Source organism: Oculina patagonica, chromosome 7 (genome assembly GCF_052425735.1).
Source record: "Oculina patagonica isolate OP01 chromosome 7, crgOcupat, whole genome shotgun sequence".
Lineage (NCBI taxonomy): Eukaryota > Metazoa > Cnidaria > Anthozoa > Scleractinia > Oculinidae > Oculina > Oculina patagonica.
Genome location: NC_135764.1, coordinates 1,037,159 through 1,055,254, shown reverse-complemented (window position 1 = coordinate 1,055,254; position 18,096 = coordinate 1,037,159). Strand labels below are relative to the sequence as shown.

Genomic DNA, 18,096 nt, shown 5'->3' with positions numbered 1-18,096 from the left:
AGCCACCAGATTTATAACCCCTGAACAATCACTGTTGTTGATGTGCTTTTACGTGCCTTGGGCTAGCGGACTAGAAACAGGCTGTTCAAGTATTATTTCCCCTCCTAAGAAATTCATAATGTCAATGAAAGCAGTAAGAAGAGCAAATACATCTTATCACAGTTCCCTTTATCAATCACAGCCAGGCTCAGCTGCTAGGGGTCTGGGGCACTGGTACAACAATAGGCTGTGCCACTTGGCCCGCACCAGTCTGGGGCATGACTATGACAATAGGTTGCTGTGCTTGAGATTGCACTGGATTTTGATTAAGCTGCTGCGGCATAAGTATTACAACTTGCTGTTGTCCCTGCCCTTGCTGCCCATCGACATAACCCTGCTGTGGGATCTGAACTGTCACTGTCTGTGGACTGGCACTAGCTCCTGTAACCACACCTTGACTTGGAGGAGTCTGGGGTTGAGTAGTTTGGATTTGTTGGGTCCCAGGTACTGCAGTTCCTGATGGGACTGAGGGGACTTGAACGACCACTGGTTTAGGTGGTGTGTCAAACTTTGCTCTCTGGTTTTGCGGCAGCTGTGACAGGCCTTCCTTGCTGATAGGTTGAATAGAGTGATTGACACGCATGTGCTCATAAACGCCTGACTTCCTGATACAGATTGCACCACAAATGCAACAGTGATAATGTGAATTGAAGACTTTGGTTCCACTGGGACGTGAACAACCAAGCTTGCATCGTAGCATTTGATAACCTGTTGTGAGAAGATTGGAAAAAAAATAATTCACTGGCCTAAGGCTTGTGTGAATGACTTGTAAGTAAGTCTAATGCTTGTGATGTGTAAAAAGCCTTGTGCTCTCAGTGATTATTTTAGTCAACCTGGCCCTGGTTGTTCGAAAGCTGGATAACTCTATCCACCGGATAAATCGCTATCGAGCGGATAAGTGTTAGCAAAACATACTACGCAATCCACCGGATAGCAATTTATCCAGTGGATAGCGTTATCCAACCGGGGCCTGGTTGTCAACTTTTTAAAAAGACCAAGTTTTTCAGCAAACTGCAATGTATTCTAACATGTAGAACATGACTTTCATGCCTGCAGTCATTACAAACCATAAGTTTAAAGGGGCAGTATCACTTTGAAAAGTCAAAAGAAATATTTACTTTAAAGGAAACCTAAAGATAATGGACTCTCTTTGTTAACAGTGACTAAAACAGTCCAGAAAAGTAACAAAAGAGGTATTATCATGAGTTATACAGGTATGGGATTTCAATCAAAAATTGAAAATGTGTGACTAGCAGACAATTTCAAACTCTGCCCATGTGTCTTGGATAAATCGATTAAAACTAATTACACTTTGCTCTCCTTTGAATGATACACTTAATATCTTCACCTTAGTGTTCTAGGCTCATCTTGTGAATAAGCGAAGTTAATTTAGTCATTATTTTAGCTCCGTAATGGCTACAAATGCATCAAAATTCCCATGATACTTCCCTTTTAACTAATCAGTGATAAAGAGCCCTGCTCTTTTACAGAATTTGAGTACTAGGCAATTCCTTTAATTTAATTTCCAATAGTCATCTACTCTAGTTTATATTCTAATTGCATGTAGTAAACTATTGAAATCTCAAGAGCATTGTCTCATAGACAGTAGTTGATAACTCTTCAAGACAAAAGGTATCTCAACTAGAGGAATAAATTCCTCTATTTGTGGTACCGTTTGTCCTGAAGAGAAGTGTTGATTTAAGACCCAATTCCTACAACTAACAATAAAAGAAATGTGTTAAACATTAAGGAGAATTGACTTTTGAATTTCTTACCTTGATATCTGACAATGAGATCCTGTGCATGGATCTTTTTAAAGTGCTCTCTTATCCTGCCAGGCTTGTTTGGCAAACATGTGCACAGAGGGCAGTGATACAGCCTACAATCACAGAATGTATTCTTACATCTGCGAACATCCAAATTGTTCTTCTCATTAAGAACTGATGGATGGCAGAAACAGCTGGTAGCAGGAGACAAGTTATTCAGCAGAACCTTGAAAACATGATCATCTCCTTTTGGTTCAGTTGCTGCATCAACCAACACCAGTGAATCTTGTCGAGCTTGTTTTGTTTTTTGTTCATTCTGTGAGCTACCACTCTCGTCCACAAAAAGTGGTTTGTTCAATGGATTTATCATGAGGAGTTTTGAAGAACCTTGATCTGCGACAGACTGTGAACTTGACGTTTGAACCACACTTTGGCTTGCGGTGACTTGAGTTATTTGAAGATTACCTTGTTCCATGCCAGATACATGTGTCATGTTTGTATCAGGATGCTGTACTGTTGTATTGTTATCGTCAGGCATTTGGAGATCAGTTACCTGCAGACACGGCTCAAACTCCATAGCTTGATCTTGATCCTGTTTGGATATGCCAGGCTGTGCATCTGCTGCCTGCTCCATTTCAATATCAGTAGATTCTTCAGCTGCATACGATGCTGTTGTTATTGAAGTATCCTGGGTATTGTCACCACCTAAGAAAACATAGAACATAGTAACTAAGGTTACATCTGTGATAACAATTAGAGAATAGAGACAGGAAAGACAACAAGGAATAAAGTAAACTGATATTGATAAGGGAAGTGGTCATAACAAGTTAACCTGAAGTGAACCCATCTTGTTTTGGGATCAGGGAGGAGGGTGGGAGGGCAGGCCTCTTATCTCATGAGCCTTTAGGTCAGGACACACTAGGCGACAAGTGCCGACAAGTCATTGCAACATGTTGCCACGTTTGACAGGGTGCACTTTTGCGACAATCGTTGTTGCTGCGACAGAATTTTGTTGCTGTGATCAGTCGCACAAATGCGACTGATGGCAGGGACAAAATGAGCAAAAGTAGTGTTGTCCCAGCATGTGCACACTCCTATGACAAGTCACTGTGACAAAATATAAATTAACCAATGAGAGAGTGTCATGTAATTTTGCCATATTGAATTGGAAAGGTAGTTCACATTACCCCTCTTCCAAATTCGTTGCGTGTGCAACGAACAAGAGCCTTGTTGCAGCGACTTGTTTGGAAGCACTACACACTGAGCCACTTGTTGCCTAGTGTGTCCACAACTTTATGGACAAAACTTACCGGTATTGCCCGAAAATTTTAGATGAGACTTCAATATTCTGCATGAAGCTTGCCTTCCTAGTTAGGATAGAGTTAGGGCGATATATGGGGGGGAGGGTTGGGGCATCACTTTCTCTGTTATGGAATGGTTGGTCCTGTCCTGTCAGAGTTCAACAACTAGTTATGACCATTTCCCTAAAACTGACAACATACTTTGGTTCAACATGGCTTCTACTTGTTTGACTGTCAGCTCCTGGGGCAGTTGTTGCTGTTCAGTAACAAGACTGGACGACACTGATGTTAACACCTGAAGACCTGTGCGTAAATCAGCAGCCGTGGACACTACAGTGGTGACTTCAGACTGGTCAACAGGCTGGGCGAGCTGCAGAGTATTTGATTGTTCATCAAGTGGAACCACAGTCAGGGTTTCACTGTCCTGGATAGACTGCACAAAGACAACCTTAAAAAGGAAAACATTTTGAATGAAGGTCAATATTGTGGTGAGACAATATACGGTATGAGCACTGAGGTGTCAAGAATGCCTGAGAAGTGTTGTGTGACAGTTAAATTAAACAATGGCTGCAGCAAGGGGCATAATGCTCCAATGGTTTATTTCCTGAAAATACCGCATGTATCACACTTCAAATTTCATGTTTTATTGTATGGCATAGATTTGGAACCGATCGTCCTCATCCAGCATAAGACCTGGACTATATTATTTTCTTTCTGATGGCTTTTCAGGGTAAGGGTGGGTTATCATTTCAAATGTTATGTTTTCAAGTGAGGCAACTAGTCTTGTTTCAGGAGAGGAGGGCAAGTTGCTCAGTATTGGAAATACTAATATTACCTGAGTACCGTCAGATAAGGCGACAACATTATTTTGTTCAGAGCCTTCTAGTGCTGTGATTTGTGATGTATCCAAAGTAGTGTCATTATCTTCATCATCATCCATTTCAGAATCCTCCAGAGGTCCTTCTTCCGCGTCATCTTTTGCATCCAACATCTCGTCAATTTCACGCATGCTTCCGACTGAATGAGCTTGTAGATGACAGTAAAGGTGAACTTTCCTGACGAGAACCCTTCCACACAAACAGCAGTGGTAGTGTGAGTTGTCAGTTACACGGCCATTTGCTTTTGTACACCGTAATTTACAGCGTAGCATTTGGTAACCTGACAAACACAAACAGTGTATATATTAAATTAACATTCAATTTTGTAGTGTGTGGAGAATACCTTTTGAGTGTTCATTATTTTGAGTCTTTCTGTTAGGAGGTGTCTTCTCATTAGTCAAAAGGGGTGCCATTTAATTGGAGGCAGTTGAGGATCTAGAGGTGTTTCAAAGGGGCCCAAACACCCCTGAGCCCTGAAGAAGTATAAGATGGGTCCCTTCTTGGGGGGGGGGGGGTAGTGCGAGGGTTGACCCTTTCTTGCTCCAATTGGGGTGGAGAGGGGTAGGCAATATTTTTTCTGCACATCAGGCCAGATGCTCTAAGAAATCACTTATTAGAGGGGGTATTATTTAGAAGAGGTTTCTGCTCATTAGGAGGGTGATTGCTTACAAAGAAAGGGGTCCACTCACATTAAGAGGGGTGCTGCTCATTCATAACAAGGAATTGTAGACTTTGTCAAAGTCTCTTTTATGAGTTTTTGGCGAAAGATAGACAGGCAAAAATGTTAACAACTTTGTCGCTCATAGGAGTTGTAGGAGACTTGTGGCAAGTCTGCAGAAATGCACAGCGAATGATTCAAGATATTACACAAACATAAGCCACACCTTCATGCTGTACAATCTGCTTGCCAGAATGCATCTTTTCAAAGTGTCTCCGCATGCGTCCTGGTTTCTGTGGTTTGTTGTTGCACAGTGGACAGTGGTACCTCTTGTTTGTCTTGGTACAGAAATGCTCACAAGCTGGGTCAGTGCATTTGAAGATGTCCAGGGTTTGGTCGTTTCCCAGCACTGAGATGTGTACATTGTGTTCCGTATTGTTACCATCAGCAACTTCTACTTCACCCTCCCTAGCAATAACAGACCAACAAGAAATTAACATAAATGCTGAGATTTCACTCCACGATTGTTCAATTAGTGGTCCATGCCTTATGGCATAAAAAAACAATCATTGTGTAAAATTAATTACTAGCCACACAAAAAACATCTTATACCTCCTAAGAGCAGTCTGCACCATAAGTGAGGCCCTGCCAGGGTAAATTCCGACAAGCGACATGGCCCAAAATAAAATCGCGACAAACGGCAACCCCCCTCCCCCCGGGCAGGGCCTCATTAGTTATAGATTTTTGTTTTCCTTTCTCCCTCTTTAGGACCCTCAAATTTCGCACATGAGCGCAAAAACAAAAGAAAAATAGTCTAAACATGGATATTAATTTATAATTTGCTACTCAGGTAGGCAGTGTTCTGCAGGAGGAAGAGTTCTTTCCAGTGATACCCAAAGAAGCCTGATTGGCTGAACTGAGCTTGAAATATCGGTAAGTAAGAAAAAACGCTTAGAAATTTGAGTAAAAAACTCAAAGGCAAATTTCCCTCTTCTATCTACAGCAATTCCATTGTAAGAATTTCCTGTCTCGTTGACGTTTTCTTGGAAATTTTTGAACTGAATGCAAGCCTTGTTGAAGGCCAACAATTACAGCAAAAAGGTAAGAAAAGAGGAAAAGCAAAAAACAGAAAAAAGGAAAGTTGAAAGAGGTGGATTAAATTCTCATTCAAGAACTATCTCAAAATTTTGAGTTGTGTGCACGTCTGAGCTAAAATGTCGCCAAACGCAATGGTGGTGAAATGCAAGGCATGTTTTCATGTTTTTAATGTCGGCTTGGGACTTATTTAGCTCATAAATGATGTGGCTTTAAAAAAAAAAATCTAGGAATCAATAGGTTAAACCATTGAGAGAAGAAATGACAAAAAACAAACTGTACTTTTATTACACTTTTAATTTTATCAGCAAGGTATTAATGTACATGTACATGGCAAACGCTTAATTGTCTTTGGTTTGAAATTTATAAACCCCTATTATTTTCATTTGAAAATCTTTTTAATTTCAGATTACTGAATATGAGAGAAAGAGTTGAGACATTTTAAACCAAAAACAAATTTAATTGCAAACATTATTAATCAACTTATAGCTGTGTTAATAAAAAAACTTTGCAAAAGTGTCTCGTGTGTTAGGTTTACACTCAACCTGACTGGTAATAAACTTAAATCTTCATAGAAAATACAGCTTAAACTCTATTCTGGCAAACATTGAGCTGCAAGAACTTGTCTAAGAGACAAACAATGTAACAGCAACTTTCCATGTGACAAGTCCTAAACTTATTGAAATGTAACCTTAACCTCTTTGAAAAACTTTGGTCTTAAAACAGCAAGGAAAATGACAAATTAATTTGAACATAGTTTTATTTTCAACAAATTTGACAGCTAATCAAACTGTACTCCTTTAGCTGGTTTTAATCTGTTGAAAGAAAAACAGAAAACTGTAATTCAGCTTGTTTTCTCCTCAAAAACAATGTCCAGGGCAGCTAAAAAAAATTTCAGCTGGAAAACTTTGCACTCTAAAAATGTTTTAATAATCTTTGTCCCTAACTGACTATTTCCTACAAAATATCCTTCTAAATTTGTTATTCCTAATCACATTACCATTTTTTGAGTTTTTCACTTCATTTGCAAATAATCTACATGTATGTCATCCTTGCCTCATGGTAATTTTTTTTTGTCATAAAACTTCTAAAAGTTGAAAGATCCTTTAATATCAGCACGTTTCATTTAAAATGATAATGTCCGGTTAGGAAATCACCGCCAAATTAAGCTCTGCCGTGTACATGTACAAGTACTTAACCAGCAACTTTGTTTCAATGGACTGACATTTTTCAAGAAAGTTACAACATCATGCTCTTGTTTGGCACAATTTTCAGAAATTCACAGCACAGAAAAACTAGAAGGTAAACTGTGATAGACTTAATGATACTCCAAGTTGCTTCATACTACAGAAACCAGAATATAAGCCACAAACCTTGTCATAATTTAATGAGCAAGAGAAAAAGAAAATTGAAGATAAGATAAGATAAGATAAAAACTTTATTTCTGTGTCTGTGTGTTTAGCCCTTATGGACTAATCAACTGGAAGATGCATAGTCAAATGACATATCACAGTAACATAACAAGCCAGCTAGAGATCCCCCAAATCCTTCTTGAACATTAAATTTACCAAGTCCATACACACCTGAATGACATGTCTTAGTCATCACAGTTTGATATATAGAAGATCCTGATGTCTTAAAAACATGAGATGATGGTAATTTAAAACAAAAATATTAGTAAATTAAAATGCACTTACTTTCTGCTGCCAGGGTTGATGAGGCTATGGCCTTGCTTTCTCTTAACAGGAGGAGCTTGGCTTGTCTTCTTTGGTGGAACATCTAAACAGTTAAAATGCAAAAATATTACACAGTACATCTTCAAGGAAATTTCAGTTCCATAAATTGTGCATACAGTCGAGTTCTCCCTAGCCTCCAGTGCAGCTGTTTTAGGGGCAATCATGTTTCACTTCTCCCCACAAGAGTGAAACACAATCGCCCCTAAAAAACCCGGCGCTTGAGGCTAAGTTCCCCCTTGTTCTTCCCCATGCCCACCAAAAATACTAAAGGAAAGCAACAATTACTAAACTAAAGCAACACTCAAGCTCTTACCAAATATTGATGATCCAGCTGCAGCCGCATCCTTCATACACACAAAAAAGAAACAAAAATGGAAGTTAAGCTAAACGTGTAGCTAAAATTTAAGCAAAATTTAGGGTCTACAATATTTTTTGTACAAATTATGAGCTACAGCTGTAAATAGATAAATTAAAGGAATAATACCTTTTGATTCTTCAACCTCTCCAAAGAATCTGATGACACTGTAAAAACATAAGGACAGTGTATACAACATAAATGTAACTTGTAAAAACCTCATGGAAATTTATGTTAACTGGAGAAAACAATGAAAAGCAAGACCCACACTGCACTGTCTGACTTTAGAAATGCTGTTCAAGCTGCACATAACCTACAAGAGCATCCAGTTTTTTTGGCTCTTGTTTCTTATAAATAATAATGATAAATATTTAAAATAATAATTATTTACATGTACCGTATTTTCTCGATTAAACGCCCCCGGCGTTTATTTCAAACTTGGCCCAATAGGGCCGGCGTTTATTGTGGAGGGGGACAGGGGGGCAGGAGCACGGGAGAAAAGGGGCGGGGCGGGGGAGAGAGGGCGGGAAGCGGGATTCCTAAAGTGGCGGGAACCGGGAGAAAACAAGTGAAATTTCGTAACATTTCATTATATTTCGCAATAGACATGGAACAAACAGTGGAGAACAGCTACGGAAAGGGGTGGGAGGCGGGAGTAAAAGGTGGGGGCGGGGTAAGGTCGGGAGGTGGGAGGTTCAGACCCCCCTGTCCCCCCCCCACTTTATTTGATTTTAGGAGTTTTTTCAGGCTCTATGTTTCTAAGAAATGATTTTTATTCATTATTTTTGAAAGCTTTATGAGTAGACATTATCTTTAAAGCATATTAAACCTTTAATAATTGTTTAAGGGGTTTATTTTCAAATACAGCTTGGAGACCCGGCGTTTATACGGGGCCCGGCGTTTAATCGAGAAACTACGGTATTTACCTTTCAATTGCTCAGTGAGTTCAGAGACTCTATCTGCTAACCGGAAGAGGATTGTCTGCAGTTCAGTTTTCTTTTCACTTGCCTTTGCTTCATAGAGGTCGTAACACAGCGATGAAATTCCAACACCAACCGTTACAGTTATTTTGTTTGCTAACTGTGCCAGTGAGATAGCGCCACTTTGAAATTCTGACCTGATATTTAAATTAAACCTGAAGATCAGTTATTTGAAGGGTATGTTTTAGGGCCTTTTATTACTCTTTTGACATCCTTAGGTCAAGAAGATTGTTGGGGACAATTCACAGGAAATTTTTTCAGTGCATAGCTCATAGGATAATGCTTTAATCAGGATGCTTAATGTATTGTGTACCTGAATCTTGCAAAATAGACTTCATATTTGTCAACTTCTGACAGTTCTCTCTGTGTGAATAAATGTGAAACAACATTGAGTGAAATTGAAACAAGATGTATACATTGCAAAATTTATCCCTTTATTTCAGTGTTAGACATAGAAATGCTCTTAAAGGGACCCCAAAGTAAAGATCAACTTCTTAACAGAGTGTGGGTGTCAGAGTAATAATTTATAAGAATCAGCTTTTTCTTGCTCAATTTGAGAGGGGGTGAAAAAACTGACTCCTTATCAGCAATAGGGAAAGCAGGGGAGGAGGGTAAGATCTAAACACACCTGCTGACCACCTAGATATGCCATGGTTATTTGGCATTATATATTATTACATCATTAGAAGGAACAATGACACAAGAATCTTACATGAGAATCAAGTTGTTCCTGGTCCAGTCGCAAGCGCCAGACATCAACTCCATCAGACGCACTTAATAAACCAAAAGGATCATATCATAAGAACACTTTCTAATCATCTCTGTTTTTAAAAACAGTTGTTTATTATTGACCAAACACCATGTTGATTCATGAACACTGTCAACACTGTACAATGGCTAAACTTAGCCTCAGTAGCCTTTAGGTGCTGACATACAAATCCATGGACATTTTGCAGGGACATGCTGTCGCAGCAACATGTTCATGGGAACGTTCCATTTTTTATCTGCACACCCCTACTCTAAGGATGGCAAGGTTTTGTAAGGGGGAGGGTTAGATTTTTTCCCACAGAAGCCAACAAAAATTGGACCTTTGAATATTTTTTTCAAAGGTGCCACTCTCTCCTCCGCAGAGGCCTCTTTCATGTTTCATACGGGCTGGGAAATGGGGAGAGGTGAAAAGTAAGCGCACGGAGCCTGGAGAGAATCGAAATGAAGGAGCCTCTGCGGAGGAGAGAGAAGGTGCCGAAAAAAAAAATCAACCCTTCTGATTTCATTTTTTAAAAGGGCCCTGACAAAAAATTGAGGATTCAAATTCCTGCCATCCTTTTTGTGTGTGTGTGTGTGTGTGTGTGTGTGTGTGTGTGGGGGGGGGGGGTTGGAAAATGAAATGCCCCATGTACAAAACGCATGGACAAATCATCACAACATGAAGTACACACACACAAGAAAATGTAGAGCAAGGGCATGTCTGCAGGAACAATCATGTCCCATTTGTGGCACTGTACAAGAGGACCTCTCATTCCAATTGTCCTTTTGCAATGAAATTCGTGGATCATCATCACCTTTAATGTTTTGAGGAAAGGGAAAAACTGACCAGCAACAAACCCTACCTAATTCCCCACATTTTTACAACTCAGCTAAAAAGGCACATGTGAAACATGCCATTTTAAACATTTTTTCCAATGACAAATTTTTGCCTGGGCTCTATACCGCAGAGATGTCCCAACCAACGAAAAACTTTCATTCTGTGAGAGACGGTATCAGACACTATGAGAACGCAAGCTTATAGCGGGCGAGGAAAACGACAAATAAAACCTTGTCACTCACTTTATAATCCAGGAAGAATTGTCCTCGGGTAACCGTGTCCAAACAAGAAATTTTACAGGTCCACTATAGACAGTAGCGTGAAGCGCCTCTACTTTATTTGTCCTCAACAGCGAGGCCAAATTGATGGCTCCTTCTGAAGCCTCCGCCATGATGATGGCTACTTCTCCGAGTACTTTGGCGAGGTCGGACTCCCTCGGGGTGGACCTTACACGAAAGGGTCCGTAAGGGGCTCAAACTGTCATATCTCGGGTTGCTTCTTTTCGAAGTTAGATTTGTTAGGTTTGCATGCTCTCTTCCGTAGAAATATCCCTAAAATGCGTACTGTTAGAAATAAAAAGTCAGTGTCCCAGTAAACATCTTGCAAAATAACTGGAACAAGAGCTTTTTCATGTGGCCATAAATTGCCGGGCCTCGCTCGGTTCAACTTCGGCTATCTTCGGGGCGCGCTTTTACGCTTAGCATGCTGAGAAGGCTTGTCCTTCCAACGCGCCATCTGCTTTTCACTTGAATGAGATTTATTCTGCTTCACGCAAAGTCTGCTCCGATTTTTTGTTGATATAATCACATCTTATAGCCAAGATGAGTGATGTAGAAGATAGGGATGCTTCTGAGGAAAAGGTAAGGAGAGTATTCGGCTCAATTTATGCGTCAAAATGTGCTTATTATAAACAAAACTTCGGCTAACGTAAACTAGCCAGACTAGCAGATTTCGGTTATTTATTGAATGAAAGGCGTTCTTCTCTAGACCTAGCTTGCCACAAGTTTGGTGGCTATTGTCGAGAACAGCGGGAATAACCATGAAACTGTAGTTAAATCCCGCCGCCTTCTCGGTCAAGTTTATTTTGATAAGCTATGTTTTTAGCTAACCAGCATGTATTACCGTAAGTTTATAAATATTTTCATCAATTCCGGGTTTTTTTGCCATGAGACACCTTCTTCTTAAGGCTAAATTTCACTGAAACTTGAAGAGCATGTAAACCCAGACAGCTTATTTTCATTGTTATGTCTACACCAGACCTTAAACTGGAGTATCTCTTGAAATCTAGAACTTCATAAATTTTGCAGTGAATCAAAGAAAATCAGCCGCCAAGGCAGGTAAATTTTGCTGGATAAATGTCATGACTTACAGAAAATGTTTGTCAAAAGGGAGCCCCAAGTTGGACCTGCTCTGGGGTTGGGGTGGTGGGGATTTGGCAGACCTTCTTGATGCATTCTCAAGTCTTGGGGGCAGGGGATAATAGAGAAGTTTTCAAATTACTTTAGTTGGCTCTATCCACAAAGCTACATTGTAGCTGTGACAGACTGTACAGTAACTGATATAAATCCCTCTTTAATGTAGAATGGTGTTCTGCCAAGTGAAATTGTTGTTAATTTTTTTTTTTTTAATCGCGTTTTTTTTTTCTCTCTTTTTTTTTTTCCGCGAAAAAGCGCCGGGGGGTTTAATTTTTTTTTTTTTTTTTTAAAAAAACAAAAATAGATTTTTACAAAAATTTTTAATTTTAATAAAAAAAAAAATCCCCCCTTTTTAAGAACACCCCCCCCCCCCCCAATTCCAAAAAAAAACCGGGCCGTAGTCTAATTGTTAATTAAACCTCATGTAACCATACAATGTTTACGGCCATCCCAATAAAATGTTTCGTTTCCCATCGCCCCGTCTCTTGTTATGGTGGGTCGGTCGAACGGGCAAAAAAAAAAAAAAAAGAATGAACACTTGAAGGGTTCTGGGTTCCAGAGAAGGCCAGGCTGCTAGTAAGAAAGGCTGATTACAAAGTCAACTCGAAAATGTGGTCTTTTTGTTCGTTATTCCCAAAATGGCCCCAAATGGCCATACATACAATCCAACACTGCAATTTTCAGACTTTCTATTTTCCAGAGTTTTGTCTGTAGTCCTAAATTGTAGTCCATTTCTTGGACTCAAGTATGTGTACATGTGTGTTTTCTTACTTATTTTAACTTTCATGTCATTGCAGGATGTCAGTGATAGAGACGAAGAGCAAGCTGATAAATACAATGCTGCAAGATCAAGATCAGCATCCCGTTCAAGATCTCGCTCAAAATCCCACTCTAGATCACGTTCAAGGTCTCGCTCAAGGTCTCGGTCTAAATCAAGATCTCGCTCTCGGTCTGGATCTTCAGGAGATAGATCAAGGTCGAGGAGTCAAAGCCGTTCACGGAAACGTCGTTCGCGGTCTCGTAGTAGGTCACGTTCACCTAGGAGGAAGCGAAGGTCCCGATCCCGATCTCGCAGTCCATATTACTATAGACACAAAAGGTACCTGTATTTGTTTTACTTTGTACTTTATGGAATGGTACTGTGACTGCGACACATGTAGGCAAGGTCACAGTGAATGCAGGCTTGTGAAAAGTAATGCCAAACACTGAAGCTGACACAATGTACATGTTTAACAAAATGCAGGGCTGCAAATAACAATCGGTCATCAGACATTGGCTGGCCAAAATTTGCTCATGTCCGAGGAAATCCCACATGTGGTCGGACATGATGTCCGGATAATTTTATGACATGAACGATGAATAAAAATGTGTCCGACCAAAATTTTGTTTTGTCCGACCAAGATGGTGTTTTTGTAGGACATATGTCCTTTCAAGTGAAAAAAATTATTTACAGCCCAGAAATGTAAGCCTAAAACCCACATCCCTAAAATTACTATACATGGATTTTTGTCAGGTACTAAACTGCATTATCATATTTTTATTTAATCTAGGGATAGAAGTGTTTCACCCCTTTCATCGAGGAAGAGACATGTTGGAAGCCGGGTAATTCCTTCTTGTCCTCTTTTGGTAGCAGGTTGCACTTTAGTTGATAATAAACAGTTCAAGTACTTATGGTATTGTCTCCTTTTTACTGTAGGATAATCCAGAGACAAGCAATTGCCTTGGAATTTTTGGTTTAAGCTTGTACACAACTGAAAGAGATCTAAGAGGGTACTTTGAAAAATACGGCGGTGTTGAATCGATCCAGATTGTATATGATCGACAGGTAGGAAACTCTTTCTTCGTGTGTTTGTTACATCCTAATGAACTTGAGAAAATTGATGGTTCAAAACCAGTAGAAAGAGAGAAAGGAAACTAAAAAAAGGAAAAAACAAAACAAAAGCCTGTCATCATCTATCTTTTGTTATTTTCGTACACTATTTCCAACTTTTGCTTTGTGTGCATGCCTCATAAGAAATGATGAAAGGCTTGCCGTGCTTGTTTGTTTGTTTGTTCGTTTGATCATCAATATATAAGTCAATGTATTAAATGAAGCACCTCTTATCCTGAATCAATACCCTCTCAGCTAGTGGCTAGTATACTGACTCCTGATCAATATTAGACAATCATTGCATATGTTGGTGGTGTAAAGTATTGTTTACATGTGTTATATTACATTTATGTTGTTTGATTCACGCAGAGTGGTCGCTCCAGAGGGTTTGGATTCGTTTACTATGAGACAGACGAAGATGCAAGAGAGGTTAGTTGTACTTCTTTTGTGTTCTAAAACAGTATTGAAGGCAAACAAGATCTGATCAGTATTGTTGTTGGCTGAACAGGAAATACAGTAGCTACACTTTGTGTGTAAGAAGAATTGAAAACTCAAACATGAGGATTTGTCAAAATCAGAGCCAGTTATGTTTCTTAAAATTCTTTTTATAATATACACACTATTGCTAACACATGAAGTACATGTACAGGGTTGGTAATTAGATCTCACCCACTCGCCTAGGCGAGTGTCAAAACTGTTGGGTGAGTACAAATCACGGATCACTTGCCCGGTCTGGCGAGTACAATTCTCGCATCCAAAACACATTTTCAAAATAAGTGTAACTTCATACTCTCCACTTTAAAGTAATCTACACTGTCCACAAGTTGATAGTGTAGGTTGTTTACTGTTTTTAAATCCCCCATGAACCCAGTGCTAAGTCACAAATTCCTGGTTCGTGAATGTATTCACAGTCACTACTACAAAGAGAAAAGGACAAAGAAATGTTCATTGAAGTGGCAAGTTGACCACCTAATGTCAAACGTGCTTCAAAATTACAGTTGAATATTTTATATTCAAAAAGTCTGTGGGGGAGGGGGGCTTAATATTTTTCTGTGTGTGGAGTGTGGACGTTTAGATGCAAGTGATGGTAGTTTGTAACAATTATCATTCTTGTTTCTCAGGCTAAACAGTGTACCAATGGTTTAGAAATTGATGGTCGGCGAATACGTGTGGACTACTCAATTACCAAGCGAGCTCACACCCCTACTCCAGGTGTCTACATGGGAAAAGCTACACAGTAAGTGACGTTGTAGTAGTGAAGTGCTTTTGTGGGATGCATATGCACTTAATATTAACATCCACATTGTGTGTTCGCTGATAATGGAAGCAATACTTCTAAGGGCCTGTTTACAAGCAGGTAGGGTAACCCTAGTGCTAGGGTTACCCTTGCAAGAGGGTTAGAAGATAGCCTGGGTTTACAAGCAAAAATTCGCAGGTAGGGTAACCCTACTACCCAGGTCAACTTACACCTGTTACACTTCAGTTAACCTTGTAAATATAGCATGTAACGGGTAATAATCTTAGCGCCAAAACCGATTTTCAACGATTTTCGTTTTAGTTACGCAGTTTATCAGTTCCAGTAAAATCATATTTCAATTTCCAAGCTCATTAACGTCCCAAGCACAATTTTTTTTATAGTTGGAACGCTTTTGACGGAGAAACTATAAATACTTATGTTATGGAATGACCTCACATACATGTATGCAGCCCCAAACATTTTACCACAAACTTTGTCGTAAGAAGCTGTTATTCGAAAATTATTCCGTTCCAGTGCAAAAATACAACAAATTGTGAATGAACACAATGTTTCTTGGTCACAATTCGCTGTTTTTGTCGGTATTTTTAAACATATTTAGCTTCTTGGAGCCAAAATAAAGTTGTCCCGGGTAGGCAAGTTATCCCTAGCAGAGCGTTTGCAAGGCGCTACGGTTACCCTGGCGCTAGGGTAACCCTATCGCTCAGCTAGGGTTACCCTATTGCTAGGGTAACCCTAGCTGCCTTGTAAACACGTCGATGAAAAAAAGAAGAAATGTGGGAGCGCTAGGGTAACCCTCCTGCTAGGGTAACCCTAGCACTAGGGTTACCCTACCTGCTTGTAAACAGGCCCTAAGACCTTGTTCATGCCAGCTTGTTTTGCCAACATTCCTTTAATCTTTTTCCAGGCACCGAAACTACCGCAAAAGTCACTATGACGATTACAGTCGTGACAAGGAGTACTATTCAAAGGATCGTCATCGAGATTACTATAGCAGCAGTGGGTATCGTTCTCGATCCAACACTCCACCACGTGAGTATAAACACTGTCTTGGTTTATTAAGTTTTGAAGGTTAGGTTACCAACAGGTCAAATTCCTACTGATCCCACCAAATCTTTAGAAATTTTCTGGTAAGTTGTTGGGTCAAGTAGCTGATCTCTGATCTCTGATCTGGAACACTAGACAAACTTTAAAAACCTACCACTAGAAATATCAAGGCCCTTCTAGAGACAACTTGTGGTAAAATGAATACACATGCAAAAATTAATGTCCCTCTAATGTCTACTTACAGTATATATGAGAGAACAACTTTTGGAATCAATTTTAAGGTTTTATGATTTTGATGACTCAAGTAGGATACTGTTTCAGTTGAGCTAAACGTCAGTGCACTTGGTCCTGAAGAGCGAACTGAAATTCAAGTTTTGTTCCAGCCTTGGTCGATGGTCATGCAGTGAAGTGGTGTTAGTTCTGCAGAACCATGAAGTCTTGATATAAGAAATTGTCATACTTGTTTCTCAAGTTTGTGTATTCTTCTAATAAGTTGTTGCTTTTGTCCCCTTTTAGGTCGTTACTGATATCGAGTGAGATGTGTGGTACTGTTTATACAGCTCATATCTGTCTGTATGCAATCACTAGAATACTACAGAATACTGTAGAATGAGGACAGTTGTAAGATACTACTTTAGACAGTAATCATTTCCTCTGAGTTGGAAAAAGATTTTAGAAAGTATGGGCGTGGATGTCATCTCCTTCAATTTTAAATATGATGAAATAGTTTGTGATTGATTTGATTTGAATTGTCATTTAGATAGATCACAAGCAGATATCTTGAGCAACAGTACATTTAGCTTCCAGCAGATGTCACACAATCAAGAAATATGCCTGTCACTGCATCTATAGTACATTGCACATCTGCTAAATGCAAGTCATAATTTGCTAAGTAGTGTTCAAGTAACCATTGTTTTCAGTTGCTCATTCAAGCACTTCGAAAAGTCTCATTGTTGTAATTTTTTATTTTGATCAAACTATAATAGTGCCCTTTCGAATATCTTGAAGTGGAAAAGCAAGATGCACAGGTGACTTTTCACCACACTTTGCAAATGCACCCTCAATTCCTTGGGCAGTACATTATTATTATATGCACTAGTAACCTAAGTCATAATTATATAAGTTTAACAAGAGTGTAGCGGGTGTTTAACCTTGTTAGTCTAAGTCAGAAGCAGTTAACAACATTTTTGTCAGAAGTCGGCGCTAATTAATATTTCATTCAGTAAGGGAGTCGTGAACACTAATAATTTTCTTAAAGGTTCATTAAAATATTTTGAGGGTAGAAATGTGTAAGTTGCCCTCACATCATCTTGATTTATCAGCTTTGCCAAGTTTTTTAGTAGACAGCTGTTTTGCTGGGCCTACTCAATCATTATTTTATTTGTTTTTAACTTTGTAGTAAAATAAAGTACAATGTTTGGCCCGCTTGTCAATGTTAACTTAGTTTTGTTTTGCGGCAGGGTAGAAACAAGCATGAAATAAGAAGATTTCGAAGAAAGATCGAAGACAACGTTTGGTCGCGAATTTTGCAAGTAGTGCAAGAAAGAAGAAAAATCAAAGATTGAAGCAAAAAAAGTTCAAAGTTAAAAAACGAGAGAAAAATGAAGAAAGAACGGGGAAGATTCGGAAAAAGAAGCAAAGATCGATTCGAAGAGAGCACGAAGTAATGAAAAGAAGGGAAGTTTTGGAAGAAAACAGCCAAGTCGTGGCAAGAAAATGAAGAATGAAAATGTCGCAAAGAATGTGAAGTTGAAGAAGAAAGAAGATGGGAAGAAATTCCTGAAAATCACTTCTTCTAGAGGACTGTCAAAGATCGAAAAAAATTCTCTTTAAGTTCTAGAAGCAAAATGAAGATATTGTTGAAAAGTGAAATGCAAGCGATTCATTAGAACCGGTGATTTCAAGAATTACAGAAGAAGAAATCAGTTTATTCCATTCAGGTAAGGTGCAAAACTCAGCATTTTAAATTCACGCCAAAATTTTGAAGGGGTGCCTTTTCCACCTTTCACCAGAAGTAAATAGATCTTTGCTTTTCTTCAACATGTTGCATTGCCACAAATTGCAAAATCGTAATCAGACTGGTAGATTGAAACAAACTTTCACTCAGTTTTGTTAC

The 18,096-nt window shown here is 39.2% G+C and overlaps 2 protein-coding genes across 3 annotated transcripts; one reads left to right on the top strand and one right to left on the bottom strand.

Annotated features, from left to right (window-relative positions):
• Window positions 1-187: 187 nt before the first annotated feature.
• On the bottom strand, window positions 188-10,967 carry LOC144660021 (uncharacterized). Its single transcript, XM_078520565.1, has 12 exons — window positions 10,636-10,967; window positions 9,521-9,581; window positions 9,122-9,171; window positions 8,755-8,945; window positions 7,958-7,995; window positions 7,787-7,817; window positions 7,435-7,516; window positions 4,869-5,110; window positions 3,942-4,264; window positions 3,308-3,554; window positions 1,815-2,510; window positions 188-747 (listed from the first exon to the last, which is right to left on the bottom strand). The coding sequence occupies exons 1-12, from the start codon at window positions 10,782-10,784 to the stop codon at window positions 188-190; spliced, it is 2,670 nt and encodes an 889-aa protein (XP_078376691.1). The 5' UTR covers window positions 10,785-10,967.
• Window positions 10,968-11,100: 133 nt separating this feature from the next.
• LOC144660025 (uncharacterized) lies at window positions 11,101-17,405 on the top strand. 2 transcript variants are annotated; one of them, XM_078520570.1, is made up of 8 exons: window positions 11,101-11,253; window positions 12,606-12,907; window positions 13,359-13,410; window positions 13,505-13,633; window positions 14,048-14,107; window positions 14,800-14,915; window positions 15,841-15,965; window positions 16,497-17,405. In XM_078520570.1, exons 1-8 carry the CDS (start codon window positions 11,215-11,217, stop codon window positions 16,505-16,507), a joined length of 834 nt encoding a protein of 277 aa, XP_078376696.1. In that variant the 5' UTR covers window positions 11,101-11,214; the 3' UTR covers window positions 16,508-17,405. The 2 variants fall into 2 exon arrangements, with proteins under 2 accessions (XP_078376696.1, XP_078376694.1); XM_078520568.1 differs by having other exon boundaries at window positions 15,841-17,405.
• The last annotated feature ends 691 nt before the right edge of the window (window positions 17,406-18,096 follow it).